Here is a 23,694-nt window from a genome sequence, read left to right as displayed (position 1 = left end):
AAACCTACTACCTGATTCTCAGCACACAAAAAGACTGGTTTTAATTCATTTTAGTAGCTACTAGACAGAAATAGCTACCCATCGGGTCATGTTTATGCACTGGGGCCACAGTGGTTGGCACAATAGAAGACTCCATAGGTCAAATCAGGAGGGAGCATTGCTAGGAAGGAAATGCACATGACAGACAAAAGGGGAGGGCACTATTTTAGTGGTAAAGCAGGGGACACTCAGCTAAACAGTGAGAAAACAGCAGCATGGCTGTTGGAAAGAGCAAGTCACCTACAGGAGATGGCAAATGTAAACCATTGACAAATTATGGAGAATGGAAAATACCTAAAATATATAGTATACAGCCTACCATTAAAATTGGCAATCTAAATAAAATGACCTAGAAAAAAATAATTTCTTCACAAATTAGCAAGACTAAATAAACCAGTATCTACAGGGAAATAGAGAAAATCACAAAAGTGCTTTCCCATTAATAAAAATAATGAAATAAGACAAATGAAAGTCACCACACCCAGATGGTTTCAGAAAAGAACTTCATGAAATAAGAACAGTCAGTCCTGCTCACCCCTGAGCTCTAAGGCAGTATAGAAAAAAGAAGCAGAGCTTGAAATTTAATAAATACTTTCTATAAGTGAATATAATAGGGTTACCAATACCTAACAAATACTGTAAACACACATACACTCTACAAAACAGAACAATGTATTTGTTCTAGGTACCTTTCTGTTGCTGTGATGAAAAACACCAGACCAAAAAAACTGATAGGAGAAAGGGTTTATTTTAGCTAACAATTCCAGGCTACTGTCCATCAGTGTATTTCTGAAAGCAAATGATGAAACCCTATAAGCACTAGGGGATAAAGGGTGAATTTTTTAAAAAGTCTTTTAGAACTTAAAAGCACTCAATTTTTTCTTTATTTATTCAAAACCCAAGCATAGTGAAATAAAAAGTCACTGTCATAACTTTTCTGTTCTGATAAAATAGCAACCAAAAGCAACTTGGGGAGGAAAGGGTTTGGCTGACTTACACTTGAGCAAGGAAGTCAGAGCAAGAACTGAAACAGACCATGGGGCTTTACTTCCAGGCTCCCTTCCTCTGCCTGCTCAACCTGCTTTCTTATAGCACTCAAGACTACCTGCCCAGAGATGCCACCACCAAGAGTGGGCTTGGCTCTTTCACATCAATCATCAACCAAGAAAATGTCCTACAGACATGCCCACACGTCAGTCTGATGGAGGCAACGCCTTGACTGAGGCACCCTCTTCCCAGGCAAATCTAGTTTGTGTCTAGCTGATGAAAACTAGCCAACACCTCAATTCATGGTCAATAAAAAATTTTAATTTTTCAAAGCATACCATGAGCACAAATGTTAATGTTTTAAGGAACCAAGATTTCCAGTGTAAAACTAATACAAATATAAAATTCAGAGGCATTTGAAGCATCAGGCTCTTCTTCCTGTTTCCTTCTTTCTGTATTATGCACGCATGCCAGTTCCCTCCACTGACAAGACCAGGAGGAAATACCGTGCAGGAGCATGAGGCATTTCCTTTCCCCACAGTGGTCTATATGTTGCTTTTTCTGGGAGACAGAAAAAAACATTTTTGGAGGGAGTGCCTGACTCCATGGTTCACAGAGATCTTTAAAAGGGATGGATCAGACTGACAGCTTCTGAATAGAGTGTCAATCAAGGTTGAAGTGAGAAAACAGATATTGTGTGTCTCTAGCTTTGTGAAATAGAAAATAAACATTTACCAGCAAAGCCTTGTTGGCAAAAAGAAATGAAATCCAATCAAAATTGAAACTGAATCTAATCAAAATTTAAGCTAGGGGTGCTGTCATGGTACCCATCTGTAATCCCATGGTGGTAGTCATATGAGGCTCATAGGTCCAAGGTCATCCTCAGCTATATAGTAACTTCAAAGATAGAATGAGATCCTGTGGGGGAAAAAAGACTAAATAAACAGATAAGGGGCTGATTTTGACTTGAATGATGAAGGGCTTGCATGCTATGCCAGCATGAAGACCACAGTTCAGATTCCCGGAATCCATGTAAAAGCCCGATGAGTATGGCAGGCGCCTGTAACCCTAGTGCTAAAGAATTTTTCCAGGAAGCTGGGAACCTAGACTAGCTGAATTGGCATGTTCCAATTCCTTGAGAGGCCATTCCCCAAGAACCAAAGTGAAGAGTAATCCAGAAGGACACCTGAGGTCAACTTCTGTCTCCAAATTTGTGCATACCCATGCACTGACACTCATGAACATGCCTGCACATCACATGCATATATACACAAAAAAGAAATACAGAAAGAAGAAAGGAAGGAAGGAAGGATGTTTCCTACAAACAGTAAAGACAAGAAAAATAAAGGAAGAAGGAATTTGTCATAGCATGGGGGAAAATACCTAGTAGACAAGACGGTTTTCCTGACAAATGAAGGAGTGAAAGAAGGTGTGAGAACTGCTTTATAGTAAGTTCAACATAAGAGGCAAGTAAAAATGCTGAGCACAAAGTTAGAATGGACTGATTAAATGTAACTAGCACGAAAAGACATCCTTTAGACAATGGTGGCCATTTGGCCATCAACTATGCATTAGATGGAATCAAGGAACATTGAATTTGTCAGACATGAAAGTGACCTTGCAGTTAAGTGAAGAAAATGTCTTTGGTAAAGAAACACTATTTTCAAGAGAAACATCCAGATCAACCTCTCCCCATCCCAGAAAACGGGAAAGAAAAAAAAAAACGAGAACACATCAGGAAATGTACAAAATTCCTAAAGCTGCATGGTGAGGTAGGAAGTCTATCATCACATCAGTTTTTATAGTAGTGCATATTTTTCAAATTTTCTATAAGAAGACAATTCCTAAAAAGCACTTGGTGGTAATCATTTAAAACTAGATTCTTGGCGCTCTGATGGTATCATGGTGAAGCACAGGAAAAATGAGGGAGACCTTAGATTCCTCTGATAAGTGTCATGTCTCCCAACCATGGAGGAATACCTCATTTCTTGCAAGACTCCCTTCTATGCCCAAAGATGACTGCTAAGATGTTATTTACTTAATCCAAAAAAATAAAAAATAATATGCCCTTGAAGATTGGAACACCATCTTCTCGATGGGGTCTCTAAAGCCTTCTCCATTCATAAAAGCAGTTCTTAAAACTTAAAATACTCACCCTAAATGTGATCAGAGTTACTGAAGGAAGAAAAGTTCCTTATTGTCATAGCTCTTTGAAGCATCTTCTAAATATGGGTAAAACCATCTTCTGCCTTCATTTCTCTCTATAAAAGTTGTTAGTGCTATACTCCAACTGATTTGTTTTACTTTTCATGATATGTAAATTAGCTTTGGAAATTGCCAAAGCTCTTGACAGTGATAGGTGACCCTCATAGCTAACCAAAGAAAAATCTTGATGAGGGCGGGGTACATTTCAGGGTTAGAGAGAAGCCTGGTGCCAGGGAAACCTCCAGAAATCTATAAGAATGACCCCAACTAAGACTCCTAGCAATAGTGGAGAGGGAGCCTGAACTGGCTAACTACTATGATCACATTGGTGACTACCCTAATTGTCATCAGAGAGCATTTATCCAGTAACTGATAGGAGCAGATGCAGAGATCCAGAGTCAAGCACGGGGCTGAGGTCTGGGAGTCCTGCTGATGAAAGGGAGGAGGAATTGTATAAGCCAGGATGATTAAGGTCATGACCAGGGAACCCAGAGAGACAGATGAGCTCCTGAGAGCTCATAGTCTCTGGACCAACTGTTAGCGAGACTTCGTGGGACTGACCCTTATAAGCCCTCTACATGTGTGTGACAGTTCTGTAGCTTGGTCTATTTGTAAGACTCCTAGCAGTGAAATCAGGACCTTTCCCTGGTACTTAGCTGGCTTTTGGGAACCTGTTCCCCATACTGGATTACCTCACCCAGCCTTGATACAAGGCAAGAAGCTCGGTCCTGCCTCAACTTGATGTGCCATGCTTTCTTCAAGCCCATGGGAGGCCTGCCCCTTTCTGAATGCAGACAGTGGAGAAATTGACAGGGAGGAGGTAGAGGAGGCAGGGGAGGGAACGGGAAGGAGGAGGGAGAGGAAAGTGTGGTCTGGTATATAAAGTAAATGAAAAAAGGTGTTAAATAATAAATATTTTCCCAAACATTTTCCAAGTATAATTCTTAATTTATTATTAAATGGTCTCTTGAATACTGACAATTTTTGCAGAATATGCATCAAAAATATAGACCTGGAAAAAGTTATTCTATGCATTCTGAAGGAATCACAGTACCCTTGAAATCAGAGTAGGCAAGGCACAACAAGTAAAGAACAGACAGCTGGACAAACAGACTCTCCTCCTAAGCTGGACAAACAGACTCTCCTCCTAAGCCAGACAAACAGACTCTCCTCCTAAGCCGGACAAACAGACTCTCCTCCTAAGCTGGACAAACAGACTCTCCTCCTAAGCCAGACAAACAGACTCTCCTCCTAAGCCAGACAAACAGAGTCTCTTCCTAAGCCGGACAAACAGACTTTCCTCCTAAGCCGGACAAACAGACTCTCCTCCTAAGCCAGACAAACAGACTCTCCTCCTAAGATGGACAAACAGACTCTCCTCCTAAGCCGGACAAACAGACTCTCCTCCTAAGCCGGACAAACAGACTCTCCTCCTAAGCCGGACAAACAGACTCTCCTCCTAAGCCGGACAAACAGACTCTCCTCCTAAGCTGGACAAACAGACTCTCCTAAGCAGTGCTCTCACCAACCCAACCACCACTCACTCTCCACAGCCTTTCTCCAGAGTTTCCTCCACACACTTTGACTCTGTAAAGCTATTTCCAGACAGAGACACCAACAGGGTCTGTGGCTTTAGATGAACTGCTCAGATCAGTTACCTCGTGAGGTTCCTTTATGCCCAGTTAACTATGATTGTATAATGAAGGGACCTGGCTGGTTTTTTCATAGACTGCAAACTAGAAGCACATGGGCTGGAAGAGATTAATTCTACTGAGGAACTATGTTTCTGTGATTTATTTCCATGCAGGGTTGGGAACATAGATACACAACACAATGGCCACTGTGGCATAGTTACCAATGATAGAGACTCCTAGGTAGACTTTTTGAGAAAAGCTTCACTGGGGATAATGGTGGTGGAAAATACATCCTCATATTGTTCTGGGCCATGGGAAATACATTTTAAAGCACACATGGCTTCTAATATGTATTTTATTTTGAGATAAATTATTTTCAAAATGTGTTAAGTCCTTGAGCCTTTACATGTAATAGGGTGTTCTCATCAGGACAGATGTTCTCATAACCCGTGAAAAACCTGATTAGTTCATTCTTCAGCAGTTAACCTCCTTAGAAACACTGTTTGGAAAACAGAGTTACCAAGCCATGCTCTGGGCTCCGTTTGATTTGGTCTACTGTGTTTAAGTACATAAGCCATAAGAAAAAAGTGCAGGCTTGCCTTACCATTGTTGCTTTTAAAACAAGCTTAGTTTTGAAATGAAGACTGACTTTTCTCCTAAAATGCTTACTGCTTTACCTACCTACAATAATATGACTTGACTAACTAACTCAGATCATTTTAAATGAAACTAGTACTTTCAGACATTTCATGTTAGATTATCCTATCTCATTCATTAGATTTTCAGATTAATATTTAAAAATTTTTTGGGGATTCTCTCCTTCCAAATCATAATACTCAGCATAGAAAACATATACTAGATGACTTGAAACTTTGTGATTTTCAAATGTCTCTCCAGAATTTATATTTCTGGTTGACTATTTTATCCTTCAAAGGATCATCTTACACAATCATCTCAACGAGCACAACATGGTGTATTTATGTTTAAATAACTACTCCATAACTCAAAGGAACCATGAGTGGGTGAGCAGCTGATAAAAGAACAGATAAGTGCTTTTAAAACTTCCCCTTTGATGACTACCTTAACATTTTTGTTTTAAATCCTACATTCAAGGCAAAACTTTGTAGTTTGAGGTACATTTACTGGTGAAAACCTTTAAAAATCATTTAGAGTTAATCTTGGGAAGAATAGACATGATCTAACAAGATAAGGACACTTTGAGAAATACAAGGTGTAATCAAAGCACTGTAAGTGACATCCGCATAGTTGGACTCTGGAGGCAACTCCAGAAAAGATCTGAGCATGAACAATAACCCTGAGCCAGGCAGACCCATCCCAAAGTGACTGATTGAAAGGACTAAGATCATTTGAATGCAGGAAAAACTGGCATGCTAATTTTCTGTGTGTATTTTAGCTGGGCTCATATATTTATAGTAAGGATACATTACACTTTGTAAATGCAAGTAGGCAAAAATATATACTAATCTTATTCTAACCTAAAGCAAATTACCTTTTTATTCATCTCTGGAAAATCAAGTATCAATCTAGAGGATTTCTAGAATGTTTCCTAGCATTCTCACTCAATAAGTCTATAAATAAATAGGTTAAACATTGTTCACATATCTTCAGATACTGTCTTTCTGAGATTTCATATTAAAGGGAATTTTCTCTTAAGCAACCACAAAGTCTCAAGTAAAAGCATGCTTTAGGACAAAGACCGCAAGGTGCATGGCTGCCAGAGGAATTCTCTCATACTTATTCTCTCATTCACTAGTAATCTCTCTCTCTCTCTCTCTCTCTCTCTCTCTCTCTCTCTCTCTCTCTCTCTCTCTCTCTCTCTCTCTCTCTCTCTCGCTCTCCCTTCACTTCTTCCCTTCCTCCCTTCCTGTTGAGCATGCATGTGCATAATCATATAAACACTCACATCTGTCCCACTAGCAATAAACTATCTGCACCCCAAGTAGGGACAGTCACAAAAATCAAACTGATAGTTCACATTTGTGTGAAATCACTCTACAATGTACACAGAGGAAAGCAGTTTTTTCAGTATCTGTCAACTTTTCACTAAGTAGTTACAACTTCAAAAGGAGAAGAAATGCCTTCAAATGCAAGTATGACAGCAGGCTTCAGAAGTTCTTGCTTCCGGTTATGTCCAAAATATCTTATTCTGTAGATTCCAGGCTGTGCGGTATCTGGAATATACCATTCAATTGTTGCATTGCTCAGACCCAGTGTTCCCTTGTGCCAATAAAACCTGTTAATAGAAAACAAACAAATAAAAAATACAACATGTTCTTTAGAATGATGGATTTTCATCCAGCACAACCCAGGTCCCCTTCCTACCAGATGACTTCAACCTGCCTATACAAAATTTAATCTGCTGGTATAGTATTCAGTGCATATCTCTTGCCAAAACCTTGCCTGGTGAGTCCACTCTTTGAACATCCTCTCCGGTCCCCATATATGCTGAGTCCCACATCCAGTGCCCCATCCCAATCCTGTCAGTCACATCCCATCTGCCCCCAACCCTCAGACTTTGGCAAGGATGTATACCAGTCCAAGTTCCTCTCCTACTACTAGATTTCACCACACCTGAACCATGGCCAAATACCACACCCAGCAAATCAGTATGGGCCCATAGAATTTGCTCCAAAACAGACCAAATGCTGAAACACGAAATAAATCTTAACAAATTCATAAAACTGAAGTAACTCCATGTTTCCTATCTAACCACAATGCAATAAAACTTAAAATAGATAGCCAACAAATCTCTAGTAATACACAAACTCATAGAGATTAAACAATACTTTACTGACTGACAAATGTATAAAAGAAGAAATGAAGAAAGAAAAATTTAGATACCTGGAACTAATGGAAAATGAAACATAGCACAACAAAAACTTTAAGATATATTTAAAGTATCTAAATTTTTTTAAAAAGCAGAGTCAGACATAGTATTGCACACCTTTAATCCCACCACATGGATTAATGTGAGCTTGAGGCACATGGATCTATGTGAGTTTGAGGCTGGCCTGGTGTACACAGTGAGTTCTTGGACAGCCAGAACTATATAGAGAAATCCTGTTTCATAGAAGCAAAAGAGAAAAAACACACACAAATGACTTAATGATAAACTCAAACATTTGGAAAAAACAGGAAAAAACTCAAACCCATTTAGATGGCAAGAAATAATGAAAACCAGAGCTGAAACTAATTTGAAACAAATTAATACAAACAACAACAAAAAGAATAAACAAAAATCAACAAATCTAAAATGTGATTCTTTGAGAAGATAAACAAGATCAACAGACTCTTGGACCAACTAACTAAAAGGAAGGAAGGAAGGAAGGAAGGAAGGAAGGAAGGAAGGAAGGAAGGAAGGAAGGAAGGAAGGAAGGAAGGAAGAAGGGAGGGAGGGAGGGAGGGCCCAAATTAACAGAATTGGAAATGAACCGAGAAACATTACAATAGCCACCAAAGAAATTCTAAAGAAATACTTTAAAAACTTGTATTCCATTAAGTTAGAAAACATAAAAGAAATATGAACAAATTTCTAGATTCAGTGAACCCAGAAAAATTAAACCAAGAGCTCAACAACTTACACAAATGCAAAACAAATGAAGAGTTTGAAAGAAGAGTAAAAAGCCTTCCAACTTAAAAAAAAAGTTCAGGTTTAGAATTCTCCAAGACTTACAGGCAATCCCTTTCAAACACTTCAGATAAAGAGCACTCCCAGACTCCTCCTAGGCAGTCAGGGTCATGCTAATACCAAAACCAGGTAAAGACACAACAAACAATGAAAACTACAGGCCAATATCCCTGGTGAAGACAGATCTTAAAATCTGCAATAAAACACTTACAAACCAAATATAGAACACATATCCAAAAGATTATCTACCACAATCAAGTTGGCTTTATCCCCAAAATGCAGGAATGATTATATATACACAGCATAAACCAATAAAAACAATCACATAAGTGAACTTAAAAACCAAAGAAAATCACATGATCATCTCAATAAATGCAGAAAACGCACTTGACAAAAATCAACATGCCTTCATGATAAAAGTCCCAGAGAAAGTAGTACTAAAGGGAATACACCTCAGCATAATAAAGGCTACATATGACAAATCCACAGCCAACATCATCCTAATTACACAAAAACTTGAACCAATTCACTGAAATCAGGAATGACACAGGGCTGTTCACTATTCCCACTCCTCTCCAAAATTGTGCTCTACCCACTCACTGGAGCAATAAGGCAAGAGGGGAAAAATAAAAGAGACACAAATGGAAGAAGAAGTCACTCAGCGGTGGTAGCAAACGCCTTTAATCTCAGCACTCAGGAGGCAGAGATAGGTGGATCTCTGTGAGTTCGAGGCCAGCTTGGTCTACAGTGTGAGTTCCAGGACAGTCCCCAAAGCTACAGAGAAACCATGTTCAAAAAAACAAAACAAAACAAAAAGGAGTCAAATTATTCTTTTTGGCATATGATGTGATATTATATGTAAGAGATCTGAAATTTCATCAGAAACAATCTTGAATCACCCAACAATTTCAACAAAGTAGCAGTATACAAATCAGCTTACAAAAATCAATAGCTTTTCTATGCACCAACAATAAACACATTGAAAAAGAGATCACAGACACATTCCCATTCACAATAGCCTCAAGAAAAATAAAATATCTAGGAATAAGCCTAACCAAGCAGATGAAGGACCTCTACAATAAACTCTACCGAATTATGTCAACTCCTTCACCTAGTACAATTTTCAACCAATTTATAAGAAGGCTGATTAGTTTTTAAAGGAATTCCTGTGACTGTGAGGAAAACCAAGTTGATAGAAGATGCAAGGGGCTGTAGCTCAGGGATACAGCACTTTCCTAGTATGTACCAGACTGTAGATTCTACCCCACAAAAATATTAAAATAAAAACCAAATGATGTCAGCCAACATCTCATTGTACCAAATCCTAAGGAAGCCGACACTATGCTGCTTTCAGTCAATAGAATCAAAATGGAGCCTAATAAATCAATTAAATGTGGCAAGAAGGAACCTTGGAAATTTGGTATCATTAATATCATGTCATGTATTAAGAAGTCTTTTAGTGTGTCCTTCTTACATTGCGAAGCAACTGTTTTCAAGACTTCACAGACAAATAATCAATAGACATTTACCTCGTTTCCCAGGAGGCATCATTATACAATATCTGCCAGTCGGCTATAGAGTCCTCATATTTCTCCACAGTGAGGAAGGTTTGATGGGTCTAAAATATAATTAACACTACATCAAGCACAACACAGTTACAGAGAGATCCAGGCAGCACCAGCCCACCCTGGCTACACACCATCTCACCAGTGTCTGATGAGCACATCATTGGGATTTTACCCAAATTCCCAGGCACACCCCTTTATGCAGTGTCTGCAGAAGTTTACTCCCTTTACAAAATACACAAAAGTTTAGGGATTTTAAGGAAGCATAATTATGGTATTCACAGAAAATTTGGAAATTAGGGCTGAGAAGAAATTTAAAATGAAATGAGATTTTAGAAAGACATAAATCAAGATCAAGAGTATAAGTCTCTTCAGTCACCACATGATTGGGGAGAGGAAATGGGACATCTTCCTCTCTCTCTCTCTCTCTCTCTCTCTCTCTCTCTCTCTCTCTCTCTCTCTGTCTGACTCTCTGTGTGTCTGTCTTTCTCTGTCTCTCTGTCTCTCTCTGTGTTTCTGTCTCTCTGTCTCTGTCTCTCTCTGTCTCTCTGTGTCTGTTTCTGTCTGTGTCTGTCTCTCTCTCCCTCTCCCTCTCTTTCTCCCTCTCCCTCTCTGCATCCAGATAACTGAATTAATAGTTACCATGCTTTCCTCAGTCAAAAAGTTAAAAAAAATACACAAATTATTCCTGTCCTAGGGTGCTAAAGACACTTCTACACTATAATAATAGATGCCTAGAAGCCATATCATACACAGGGTGTATTTCTATCCTGGAAGATTACTATAATAAAGCAATTTGTTTCCAACCATGAATAGAGCCTCAAATAAAGCAAAGATTTGCATGATATGACAGGCTAATAAATAAAAAGGCCATAAATCTCCATTACTATCAAGACCTTTATAGAGCCTCCCTGAAAGATAGGGCTACAAGGGTTGTGGAGAAGGGTCAGTCGGTAAGCTGCTTGCTGTAGAAGCGTGAGAACCAATGTTCAGATGCCCAGAAGCCACAGGTGCATGGAAGATGTGCCTATAATCTATCTATCCCTGAAGCTCACTGGCTAGCCACCTTAAGGCACCAAGTTCAATGAGAAGCACTGACTCAAAATTAAAAAAAAGGTAGAGAGCAAATGGTACCCATGTGTATGTACCTACAGCAGTACATGCCCACATCTACATGAACACACACAAATAGGAGTTGTGTCTGCTTTATCTTTATTTACTCTTCACAACTCTTTATCCTTGCTTCTTATAAGCCTCCGCATAACTTTAATAAACAGATTAGTTATTTATATTTATATGTCATTGCTTAAAAGAATTCTCTAATTACTCAACTGCTACAAGACATTTAATAAGGAAGTGTTCATAACCATCGGGACTAAAAATGAGAACTGTTTCTGCACATTGAGGACATGGTGATGTTGTGGGGGCCTTAGATGGAGTAGGAGGGATGAAGGTCTCTAATAACTAGGTCTAGAATACAGGTTGGAATACATGTCTAGGTACCCAAACTTTCATGACAAAATTTGTGACTACTTTTCCTTACTTACCTATCATAATCTCTTGCAGGTACATATTTATTAAAAGTTAATCTCTCTGCTACTGAGTTTACTTATATACAAAGTAAGGTTAATAAAACAAGCTACTGGATAGTAGAGAGGATGTCAGTGAGGAGGCTTCGGCAACCTATGGGGCCTCAGGAAAGTAGATCAGTATTTATCCCTGGCATATGAATGGACTTGGGGAGCCCATTCCACATGGAGGGATGCTCTCTCAGCCTGGATACATGGGGGAGTGCCTAGGCCCTGCCCTGGATGATATGACAGACTTTGGAGATCTCCCATGGAGGGCCTCACCCTCCCTGGGGAGCGGAGAGGGGATGAGGTGGGAGGCTGGGGGGACTGAAGGGGCAGGGGAGGAGGGGAGGGTGAGGAAGCTGGGATTGACATGTGAAGTAAGCTTGTGTTTAATATTTATATTATTAATAAATAATAAGAATGCATATAGTAGTAAATATAAAGCATCTAGCTTAATACTTGGGGACAACAATTGCTCAGCAATTAGGGATAATTATAATATGATGCTTGAAGGTAATAAACAGCACTAGAAATTGTTTGCATCATTTCAGAGAATCCTAAGAGCTCTCATCATGATGCTGTTAGCACTCTGTTCTCCCAGCAGTGGTGATCTGAGTCCTCTGAGGATGTCGGGGACAATACAGTATTTTGATATCTTCAGAAAGTAACATTATGAACACGCAAACGTTCTGGAGGAGCTTGACCACAGGTGCACACGGACTGTTCAAACATTAGAACATTTTCCCAGAACTTACTGTAATAGTACCATAGTGCCACAATTCTATGATAGAGCAATGGCATTTGAATAGATAGAAATGACACAGCTCATCTGGGAGGAAGTTTGTTTTAGATTATAAGTGATTTGGGGCCCTAGGAAGAACAACTCAATATAATGGCTACAGTCACAGTCAGGTGACTAAAAATCACTTTTATAGGCCCACTTTCTTCCAAAAATGTCTTCAAATTATGTTGCGAGTTTGTGGTAGTGGTTGTTACCTTCTTTTATTTTGTTTAGTATTTTTAAAATTTTGTTCATTTTATGTTATTGGGCATATTCCGTGAGGGATGTCATGCATGCCACAGCACACATGTTGAAGTCAGAGGATAGATTGTGGGAGTCAATTCTGTCCTTCCTCGCTGTGGGTTCCTGGGACTGAAGCAGGTTCCTCGGGATTGGTGACAAGCCTCTTCACAAACTGAGTCACTTTACCAACCAGCTTCCTTAGTTTTTGAGACAAATCCTTGCTGTATAGAACAGGCAGGCCTCCAACTATTGGTTATCTAGTCTCCACTTCCCAAGTTCTGTGGTTACAACTGTGAGTCATTGTATCTAGTTTGATTAGATGTTTACAATCAGCACCTGTACCGTTATTGTTTGTGTGGATACAAGGAAATTACAGAAGACTATAGTCATTTAATTTCTAGACATGTTATATACATGTAGGGGGGTTATCATATATATCATAAAAGCAAAGCATAGCACATGTGCTGTGACAAATTATCAACAGTAATTAACTTTAAGAAACAGATTTGTGGGCAGAAAGGCACTTCTGTGTTTAATTTTACTATTTTCCATGCTGTTTGTTTTCATACCAGGCATATACTTCTTACATCATTTTTCTAAGTTAAACATTCTATTGTGTCAACAGGAAGGCGAGCTTTAATGAATCATAAACGATGTATCAACACATAAACTAACACAAAGCACATGGGATAGAACTCTTAAGGCATGTTCCCGCATGGGATCACTCCAAAGCACAAGAGAAAGGTCTAGAGTAGCAACACTGGAAGGGTTCAGAAGGTCCCCGAAAGGGGAGGAAATCGCTCCATCTATTTATTTATTTATTTATTTAGGCCTTTTCAATATGCTAACCAACTTAGTAAGTTCTAAATTTAAATGCGTGAATGAGAATGCCTCTGGATCCATAACTTCTGGAGAAGCAGTGTGGCCCTGCAGGAGTTACTCTACACATGACACTATGAAGGGTCCATCAGTATTCCTGTGTGTTATGCTCCACACCCAATCCCACATTAACTGTACCCATTGAGTATTTTCCCACCTCCCAATATAAAGTATGAAAAGTGGGTATCTTTTTGGATATACGAGATCCTCCTGTAAAATGAAGGAAACCCTTAAAAGTGGATTTAAATTTGGAAGACAATGATGCTCACCTGATTTTCTGCTGAATTCTTTGGGTTAGCGCCTACAAATGTAACTTCAACCACTTCTCCCTGCAAATACAGAGGGCACTTAATTAAATCTAATACAAACCTCTTCACTGTATTCGAATTTGGAACATTATCTACTTTACATTCTAGGATCATAACTGTGTGCATTTCTGTATATATTTTGCTCTGTTTAATTGATTCCCTTTTGAGTTTGTTAGGAATTGGGGTTAAAGAATTTTGTTTTGGCAGATTCAGATATAAATGAAGACTCAGAGCCATAATTTCAATATGATAAAATATTAAAAGGACTTCAAGTTATATTACAGAACCCTATCATGAAAAAAATGTCACATAGGTCACACAGAAATCAGGAGGGAAGCCACACAGTTACAGCCACTCAGTCGTTGACAAAGGTTCAGCCTCAACAATGATATCCAATAGCATAGGAAATAATCCCAGAACTAACAAATGACTTTTCATGAAATTAGAGCACTTCTTCTATACAGCAAAGGAAACCATCAACAGAGTGGAGAAGCATCTCCAGGACACCCCAAATCTTTGCCAAGTATATATCTTAGTTTCTTTTCTGATTCCTACAATAAAATACCCTGACAGAAGCAACTTATGTGAGAAAGGGATTATTCTGGCTCACAGTTCAAAGGTCAAGGCAGCACTGAACTCACTTACTACATTTTCTTAAAGATTTATTTCATTTTTAATTGGGCCTGTGTGTATGGTGTGTGTGTGTGTGTGTGTGTGTGTGTGTGTGTGTGTGTGTGTGTGTGTGTGTGTGTGTGTGTGTGTGTGTGTGTGTGTGTGTGATGTGTGTGTGTGTGTGTGTGTGTGTGTGTGTGTGCGTGTCTGCATGAGTGCTGGTGCTTGCTGAGGCCAGATGCCTCAGCTCCCTCTAGAACTGGAGTTACAGGTGACTATGAGCCACCCAACACCGGTGCTGGGAACCAAACTCATGTCCCTGGGAAGAAGAGTACACACTCTTAAGGGCTGAGTCATTGCTTCAGCCCCTATGTTTCTCCATTTTGTACAGACCTGATCTCCTTTCCAAAAAAAAAAAACGTCCTGCCTACAACTAAGACTGAAACTGTGTCAGACTACTTTCCAAATGCTGATGTAATCAGAGACAAATGTTTCTCTTACCTTTAATCATAGAAATCTCTCTATATAATAAATACCAGTGAATTCAGATTCTTGCCTGTTCAAAGTGCTGAATATAAAAAAGCTGGTTGAGTTCTCAGTCCTAAAGAGGGCATTTATATCATTCCATGTAGGGTTCAGGGAATACCGCAGAAGGTATAGAAAAAATATAATAACCAGGACATGGGTAGGAGGGCTGTGAAATGCTGTTTTCTGGACTTGACATAACCATTAAAATCATGGGCTCACAGCAGTTGCACTGGCCTCACACACGACTGAACCTGTCGAAAGTCAGTCAAGAAATGGGAAGTTTATCATGGGGTCTTACCCATCCCTTCTAAACCAGTGTTCATGAATTCTAGAGATGAGGAGTCATTATCTTCAGACATGTACCCACTGGTGTGCCTAACAGGTTCCATTGTCTAATTCTACATCCATGATCGTGCAGATGGTGCAGAGTAAACCCAGTGGGACATAGAACAAAACAAAAAAGACAAGAACATTGGAAGGGACCTGTAGGGAGGAGGGAGTATCAGCATGAGTGGAGGTGGAGACAAGAGACAGTGGGAGTGAGTAATCCCAATGCATTCCACAGTGCATGAAACGTGCAATAACAAATTTTATCACTTAAACAAAACTTGCATGACTATAAACCTCAATGGCAAATTTTGCTGGGGATTATACCACAGTAGCCTCTCCTAACAGACAATTTAAGTCCTAAAAATAGATACATAAATAAATAAATAGGTTAAAGTCAGAGAAAGAGAAAGAAAAGCTGGATCTTCCAAGATAATTTTCTACAGGCCCATCTCCCAGGTGAGTCTAAATTCTTTCAAGTTTGACAATTAACTCTAGTCATCACAAGATCTAATTATGTATTCATACCTAGGCTCTATAGAAGAAGTCTAGAAATTAAATCCCCAAACAAATCATCTAATCAATAAATGAGCTAATGAATGGAACAGAATGTTCTGAAAAGAACAACAAATGTCCTAGTGATATTTTCTTCAAGAACGCAACATCATCAGCTGTCAGAGAAATGCAGTTTAAGACTACAATGACAATTTATCTTGTGCCTGTTGGACTGGCTACTGTCAACTAAACCAGCAACATCCACTGTTGATGAGGATGGGAGGCAGAGAAACCCTTCTCACCTGGTGTTGGAAATGTACACTAGGCAGCCAATACGTAAGTCAGTACTGAGGCCACTCAGAAACTAAAGCTAGAACTAGGAGATGATCCAGATTTAGCACCCCTCTCTATTGCTGGGATAAAACACTGACCAAGAACTACCTGGAGAAGAAAGAGTGTATTGGGCCTCTACTTCCTCTTCACAGCCCATCAGTGAGGCAATTCAGAGCAGAAACTCAAAGTAGCAACCTGAAGTCAGGAACGGAAGTTGAGACCATGGCGGAGTCAGGCTTGCTCCCCATCTCTTGCTCAGCCTGCTTTCTTATACAATCCAGAACCGCTTGCCCAGGAGTGACCCACCCTCAGTGGGTTTCCTCCATCAATCGTTAATCAAGGAAATGCCCCACAGATACATCCACAGACCAATCTGAGGAGAGGAGGGAAATGCCTCAGTTGAGGCTCCCTCTTCCTAGGTGACTGCAGTTTGTGTCAGCATGACAAAAACTAACCAGCAAAGCATACCAGAAAAAATATTTGCACATGTATGTTTATTACAGGATGATGAACACGAGCTAAGATAGGAAACCATCCAACATACGAATAGGTAAAGAAAATGTAGCACAATAGAACTTTATGCCATTATGAAGGATAATTAAATTGGCAGGAAATGAAATAGAAATGGTGATCACTGAGTTAAAAAAAAAAAAGAGGCAAGACTCAGAAAGACAAAAACTGCATGCTTTGCCTCACATGTAAATACATATATGATATTGTGATGTGATAGTAGCAAAAGAAAGTATGGGGTTTAATATATATATATATATATATATATGCCAGGTTTCTTTGATGACATGTATGTTCTATGACCCTCCCTTCTTTCCACTTCCACCCTCCCTTTGGACCTGTTTTCTCAATTTCTTTGAGTGCTAACAAAAATATTTAAAAAGCAAATTTGTACATCACAGAAACAGACAAAAGTCCTCACCACCAGGCTCCATATCTGTCTAAACTCCATCTAATCACAGTCACAGAGGCTTTTCTTCTTCACTCCATATCTGTCTAAACTCCATCTAATCACAGTCACAGAGGCTTTTCTTCTTCACTCCATATCTGTCTAAACTCCATCTAATCACAGTCACAGAGGCTTTTCTTCTTCACTCCATATCTGTCTAAACTCCATCTAATCACAGTCACAGAGGCTTTTCTTCTTCACTCCATATCTGTCTAAACTCCATCTAATCACAGTCACAGAGGCTTTTCTTCTTCACTCCATATCTGTCTAAACTCCATCTAATCACAGTCACAGAGGCTTTTCTTCTTCACTCCATATCTGTCTAAACTCCATCTAATCACAGTCACAGAGGCTTTTCTTCTTCACTCCATATCTGTCTAAACTCCATCTAATCACAGTCACAGAGGCTTTTCTTCTTCACTCCATATCTGTCTAAACTCCATCTAATCACAGTCACAGAGGCTTTTCTTCTTCACTCCATATCTGTCTAAACTCCATCTAATCACAGTCACAGAGGCTTTTCTTCTTCACTCCATATCTGTCTAAACTCCATCTAATCACAGTCACAGAGGCTTTTCTTCTTCACTCCATATCTGTCTAAACTCCATCTAATCACAGTCACAGAGGCTTTTCTTCTTCACTCCATATCTGTCTAAACTCCATCTAATCACAGTCACAGAGGCTTTTCTTCTTCACTCCATATCTGTCTAAACTCCATCTAATCACAGTCACAGAGGCTTTTCTTCTTCACTCCATATCTGTCTAAACTCCATCTAATCACAGTCACAGAGGCTTTTCTTCTTCACTCCATATCTGTCTAAACTCCATCTAATCACAGTCACAGAGGCTTTTCTTCTTCACTCCAAGCCCAGCTTGGGTGTTGTAGCTCATGAACATTTAGTTGCATCAACTTGGTTGGGGATGAGACTGTGGTTGGCCAATGGAATATGATTCCCAAGTCACTTAGCAGAGACACATTAGTCTAATGAGGAAGTCTACAAGCTCTAACAGGAAATCAGCAAGCCAAGCTAAGGGTCATGATTTATCCCAGCTCTTGCCTGAAAAAGCAAGTTTGAGGAGACTTATGGGAAGGAAGTGAAAGAGCATATAAGAGCAAAATATAATGATAATATATGTGCATGTAAAAATATAAAAATGAAACCTGTGTCTTTGTTTGATAATCAAAATGATATAAAATTCAAAGAAGATGAATATGCATACAAAATATAATACATAATATGTATAGCCTTCAAGTATAAAGGGAACTATGTTGGGGTAAGGAATATGGCTAAAGTGGAAGCAGAGGCGAAGAGAGGGTAATGGGGTTGCCTGTTTTCTCTAGATTTAAACATATATACATAGGAAATGAAAACAGACAGGGACCTTTTTGTGAGAATAAGGAAACCAGAAGAAGGGGCACAGGGGAAGCCAAGCAGAGGAGCAACTATAAGCCCAATACTGTGATATACACTTGGGCTGGCTAGTTTGTCTCCACTTGATGCAAGCTAGAGCCATCTTTGGAAAAGGAAACTTAACCAACAGCTTGTAGGCAGGTCTGTTAGGCAATTTCTTGATTCATGACCTATATGGTAGGCCCTAGCCAACTGTCCATTGTGCCCACCTGGCCAGGTGGTCTTGAGGTGTATAAGAAAAACTGAGCAGGTTAGGAGGAGCAAACAAGTAAGCAGCACTCCTTCGTGTCCTCTGCATCAATTCCTACCTCGGACTCAAGCCCTACCTTTCCTGGATGCTGGACATCAAGCTATAAGATGAAATAAACCCTTTCCTCCCCAAGGTGATTCTGTTCACGGTGTTTTATTACAGCATAGAAACTCTAACTAAGACAACATGGATGAAAATACTCTGATGAGACTCATTATTTCTTATGCAAACTAAAAACTTTAATAAAAAAGTTGGCCAGGAAGAAAAGCCCAAGTCCATTTGCTTTTGCAGCTTGAACGGAGTAAATAATAATCAAAGAATATTCGTTCATATCCTTTGTATAGTTTTCCAGAAAACACAAGAGGAAACACCTCCCTACTCGTGCTTTATAACATTGACACCAGAAGCAGTCAAAACGTTCCCTTGGACATGGGCCTAAACTCCAGAACAGTGTGAGAGCAAAGCAGACAGCACATAGAATAGATAAGTCACCAGAAGCAGCAGACTTTAATATCTGAAAACCAACTAATATAGTAGAGAATATTAATAGACAGAATTAAAGAAAACCACATGGTCACTTAAGTAACACAGAAAAGCACTCACAAAAAATCCCATATCTACTGCCAGGAAAGTCTCTCAGTACACTAAGGATGAAAGAAAACTGTCCTGACCTGATTAAAGTTGTCTCCTGAAATACAGACAAATGTCACATTAAAGCATTAAAGGGCATATTGAGACTGTGCAGTTAAGAGCAATTCTTGTTCTCACAGAAAACTCACTCTTGATGGCTCATGACCACCTATAACTCCAGCTCCAAGATGCTGTAACCCCCTTCTGTCATATATGGGTACCCACACGTATGCAGCATACACTCACACAGACACAGACAAAGAGACAGATACACACACACACACACACACAACACACAAATAAATAAATAAATAAACAAACAAACATGGGAACTCTGAATACTTGTCTCCTAAAATCAGAAACAAGCCATGGCTACCAAGTCTCAGAAATCCTAGTCCAGATTTGTTGTGGTTTAAACAGGATTTGTCCTCCCTCCCACAGTGGTTACTATGTTGAAGGTTGGTATTCCAGGAATTAGAACTGTCCAGAGATGATTGGAGTGTGATGGTACTAATGTTACCAGTGGGCCTATCCATTTTTATATACTATGAACTTATACTGACTGAATCATTAAGGGGTGAGACCTGGTCGAGAAAGTAGGTCACTTAGAGCAGGTCTTTGAAAGCTATTATCTTGTTCCTGGCTAATCCATGTGTTTCTCTATATTTCCCAGACATTGTGAGATGGGAAGATTTCCCTTGTTACACCTTTCCTTCATGATGTCTTACCTCACCATGCATAAACCCAGGTCAATGGAGCCAAGTGACAGATTTGAAACCTCTGAAACCATGAACCAAATAAATCCTCTCCATAGCCATGATACTTAACTCTCACCTCCAACTTGGTAAGATTAGAATCACCAAGGAAACATACATCTGGGATCATTATGAAGCTTCCAGAGGGGGCTAATTGACAATGGATGAGTGGCACTATCCCACAGGCTAGACGACTAGACTTAATAAAAAGGGGGAAAGCAAACAGCACCAGCGTTTGCCTCTCTGTTGTGACAGTGGGGGCAGTGTAACCAACCGCCTCACATACCACTGCCATGGCTTTCCCACCATGGTGGACTGAATTCTCCATTTGTGAGCCAAAAACATACTCTTCCATCCTTGGGCGGTGCTTGTCAGATACCTTGTCACAGCACTGAGAAAATTAACTCATACAACTGCCTTCGGTTGCTCTCTCAGTTGTTTTATTACAGCAATGAGAAGCTAACACTATATTCTAGAACATTTGATGATTAATAAAGCATGACTATGAAACTTAGTCATGGTCCATTAGAAAAAAGAGAAATCTGGACGTGAATAAATAAAGTTATTTCATTTACTGGTTATATAATAAGTGTAGAACTCCCTAAGGAATTCATAACAAAAGAAAATGAACCTTTCAGAATTAATGCATCTTTCAGCAAGGATGCAGAACACAAATTTAACATAAAATGAAGTGATGTGGATCCTGGTTCATTTCTGGGCACTTTTCTACCCCTTGATCTAAAAGACAACTTGGCCCAACTCCTGTGCACAATATCCTGGCTATCTATTTAATAGAAAGAATAATTTGCATTTTAGAAATTCAGTTCAATGTAGTTAACTGCCAGGAGGAAAAGCAGTGTTTCCCATTCCCCTGTCTTTTGCAGAACCTCGGCAGAGACCAAAATAGATGTCAACAGCATCATTGTCACTACAATGTTGTCATCATCATCATTGCTGAAGTAATAATATGGTACCACTAGGACCAGGCAATGATGTCAAGCAACGTCTCTTCTTGAAGCAAATTCCTAAAGCATTTGGAGACTTTCCTGTGAATCTTACCACTCTGTATTCAGGGTTTGCTGGCTGCAGGACATCACCAAAATTTCTTCCTATTGGTGTTCTATCTTGAATATTAGGGATAAGTGTAGCTATCAGGTTTGTGAAGAATGGAGGCTCAGGACCGCTGCTCATGTTGGCTACTGTGTCCTGAAATAGAGAGCATTTGTTAAAGAAATACATAATGCAGATTAAGTGATATTACCCACCCCCACTCCTATCCCAAGAAAAGCCCTCATTAAAGGAGGTTCACATGGATCTACACACAGGTACTCCAAAAAGCTAATATTTAGTGAAATGTGAGGCACCCTTACTAAAATGAGAACCCAGATGTTCATAATTTAATTTTTTGTTATAGGAAAGTTTTTGTTGAAGACAGTTGCTTTGCTTGTCTGACTGGTATAATCCATAGATCAGAAAGCAAACACAAAAGCACACTATTATGGTTAGATTCTGGGCAGCCATTTTTTCACTATGTGGCTTGGAGTAGGGACCTACCAGACACTATAATTTCATGACATGATACTGAAGTTATGTTTTAAAATTTCAGTATTGATTCTCATTAATGTGTTTTTACATATGTGCATGTATATCAGAGGTTAACACCAAATGCCATTCCTATTCAGGTACCACCTACCTTTGTTTTTGTGACAAGTGCCTCTCATTGATTTAGCTAAATAGCTTGTTAGCAAGCCTGGGGGATCCTCCTGTCTCTATCTGTCCAGCACTGAGATTACAAACACACAGTGCAGTACCCAGCTTTTCCATTTAGGTGCTGAAGATCAAACTCGAATCATCATGTTTACAAGCATGAGCCATTTCTCTGTTCCTAAGATGTTACTTTGGTTGGTTGGTTGGTTGGTTGGTTGGTTGGTTGGTTGGTTGGTTGGGAATTTTTTGAAGTGGGTCTTAGCAATGGAACTTGGGCTTACCTAGAACTTGCTACATAGCCCAGGTTGTCCTGAACTCGTGATTCTACTACCCTGGTAGCCCAAGTGCCAAGGTTACAGGCAAGTACCAATATGCTTGGTTAAAACTGTGGGTAATCTTTTACCCAAAATCACCACCAAGGTCCTCTCATAGTATCAAATCTGTGCTAACTAATATAATACATATATCTTTATTTAAAATTTAAGATTAACCTGTATTGTGACTTATACAATGCTTTCCACAAGATTCAAATACTTTAATGGGGACATCAAAAATAATAATCTCATTTTCAATATCCCTTGAAGTATATTTAATGTTCTTTAGCCTTCACATTGGATTGTTAGCTTTTATAGCAGCAAATGGTATTTTCAGAGTGGGGGTAGTATTATCACTGTTACCCTGAAAGCAAGAAGATGGATTGAATATACTCACTTGATTTTCAAGATCACATATTCAGTCTTAAAACAAGTAACTACAATGTAAACCAAAAATCAAGTGTCCACTAAGGACTAGGTCCAAAATCAGAGGAGCACTATGATTTTTAAAATGTTGAGCAAGCAAAGAATGTTCAAGTCCCAGATTATATTGAAATTTCAAATACAATAGGCAGTTTAAGGCAGAGGTATATGAAATCGCTGTAGCTGGTCTACAGCATGTAGGTCTCATCTGTTTCAATCTAGCACATCCACGCCCTTTCTTTAAAGGGTTTATTGTACTTGCTATGCCATAATTTCACAGCTTTTACTATTATAAGGCTATTATGAGGCAAATAATATACTTACAGTTATAAAGCTTACATGTACTATATTCAATCTGTTTATCATTTTAAGCTCTTTGTTCCACTTGTCAACTGATTCTCTGTACCACAACTGCAGTTATATAAAGTAATGTATCCCAAAGGATCTTTCCCAGGCTAAGGAACTTTAAATCAGTTGTAAACATTTCAGAAACACACACATGTGCATGTCAAGGCAATATTAGAGATCAACAGACTTAAGCCTCCATTCATCACAACAATTGATACTATTTTGATCTATCAAGAAATTGTTACTACCATCAAGTAGAAATGCTACTAGTTGCAAGGGTAACATTCCTCTGAAGGGAAGACACATCTCAATTTCAGAGATGTTATAATGAAGAAAATACGCATCTTAAATATTCTGTAACTGCATGGTCTACTCAACTCTGAGAATCTGAAAAGTTAATGCCAGCTATAGTTACAGTGCAGATGGCTACCTACCACCTTCAAGAAATGTTAACCATCTAAAAACATGAAGAAAAATAATATATCCTAATTTTAAATAATAGTTTCATATATATACATATATATGTATTCTGTATGTACATGTATATGAAAGAAAACCACCATTAAATGCTAATGATTGAACTTGAGTTTTGCTGTCAGTAAACTTTGAATAATTTTCTTAGTGATATCAAGTGTTTTCTTTCCTAAAGAAAACTGCATATAATATAAAATTAGTTAAATAACATGTGTGTGTAAGGTTTCTTTCTTGATTCTGTGCCTCCTTATAATGAAGACAATA

General features: G+C 39.0%; 1 protein-coding gene across 5 annotated transcripts in view; it reads right to left on the bottom strand.

The window, feature by feature from the left end:
- Window positions 1–4,158: 4,158 nt before the first annotated feature.
- The window catches only part of Asah2 (N-acylsphingosine amidohydrolase 2), a 116,538-nt gene continuing 97,002 nt past the window's right edge, over window positions 4,159–23,694 (bottom strand). For 4 of the 5 annotated variants that reach the window (XM_040745595.1, XM_040745588.1, XM_040745602.1 and 1 more), the window contains 4 exons: window positions 21,224–21,370; window positions 13,826–13,885; window positions 10,044–10,132; window positions 4,159–7,119 (listed from right to left, as the gene is read on the bottom strand). In XM_040745595.1, the coding sequence (XP_040601529.1) occupies window positions 6,930–7,119; window positions 10,044–10,132; window positions 13,826–13,885; window positions 21,224–21,370 (486 nt within the window). In that variant the 3' untranslated portion in view covers window positions 4,159–6,929. Of the gene's footprint in view, window positions 7,120–10,043; window positions 10,133–13,825; window positions 13,886–21,223; window positions 21,371–22,187; window positions 22,196–23,694 lie in introns of all 5 variants that reach the window. The other variant, XM_040745609.1, reaches the window with a different exon arrangement.

This window comes from Mesocricetus auratus, unplaced genomic scaffold (genome assembly GCF_017639785.1).
Source record: "Mesocricetus auratus isolate SY011 unplaced genomic scaffold, BCM_Maur_2.0 Super-Scaffold_4256, whole genome shotgun sequence".
Lineage (NCBI taxonomy): Eukaryota > Metazoa > Chordata > Mammalia > Rodentia > Cricetidae > Mesocricetus > Mesocricetus auratus.
The sequence above is the reverse complement of the archived record's forward strand: the minus strand, read 5'-3'. Positions and strand labels throughout refer to the sequence as shown.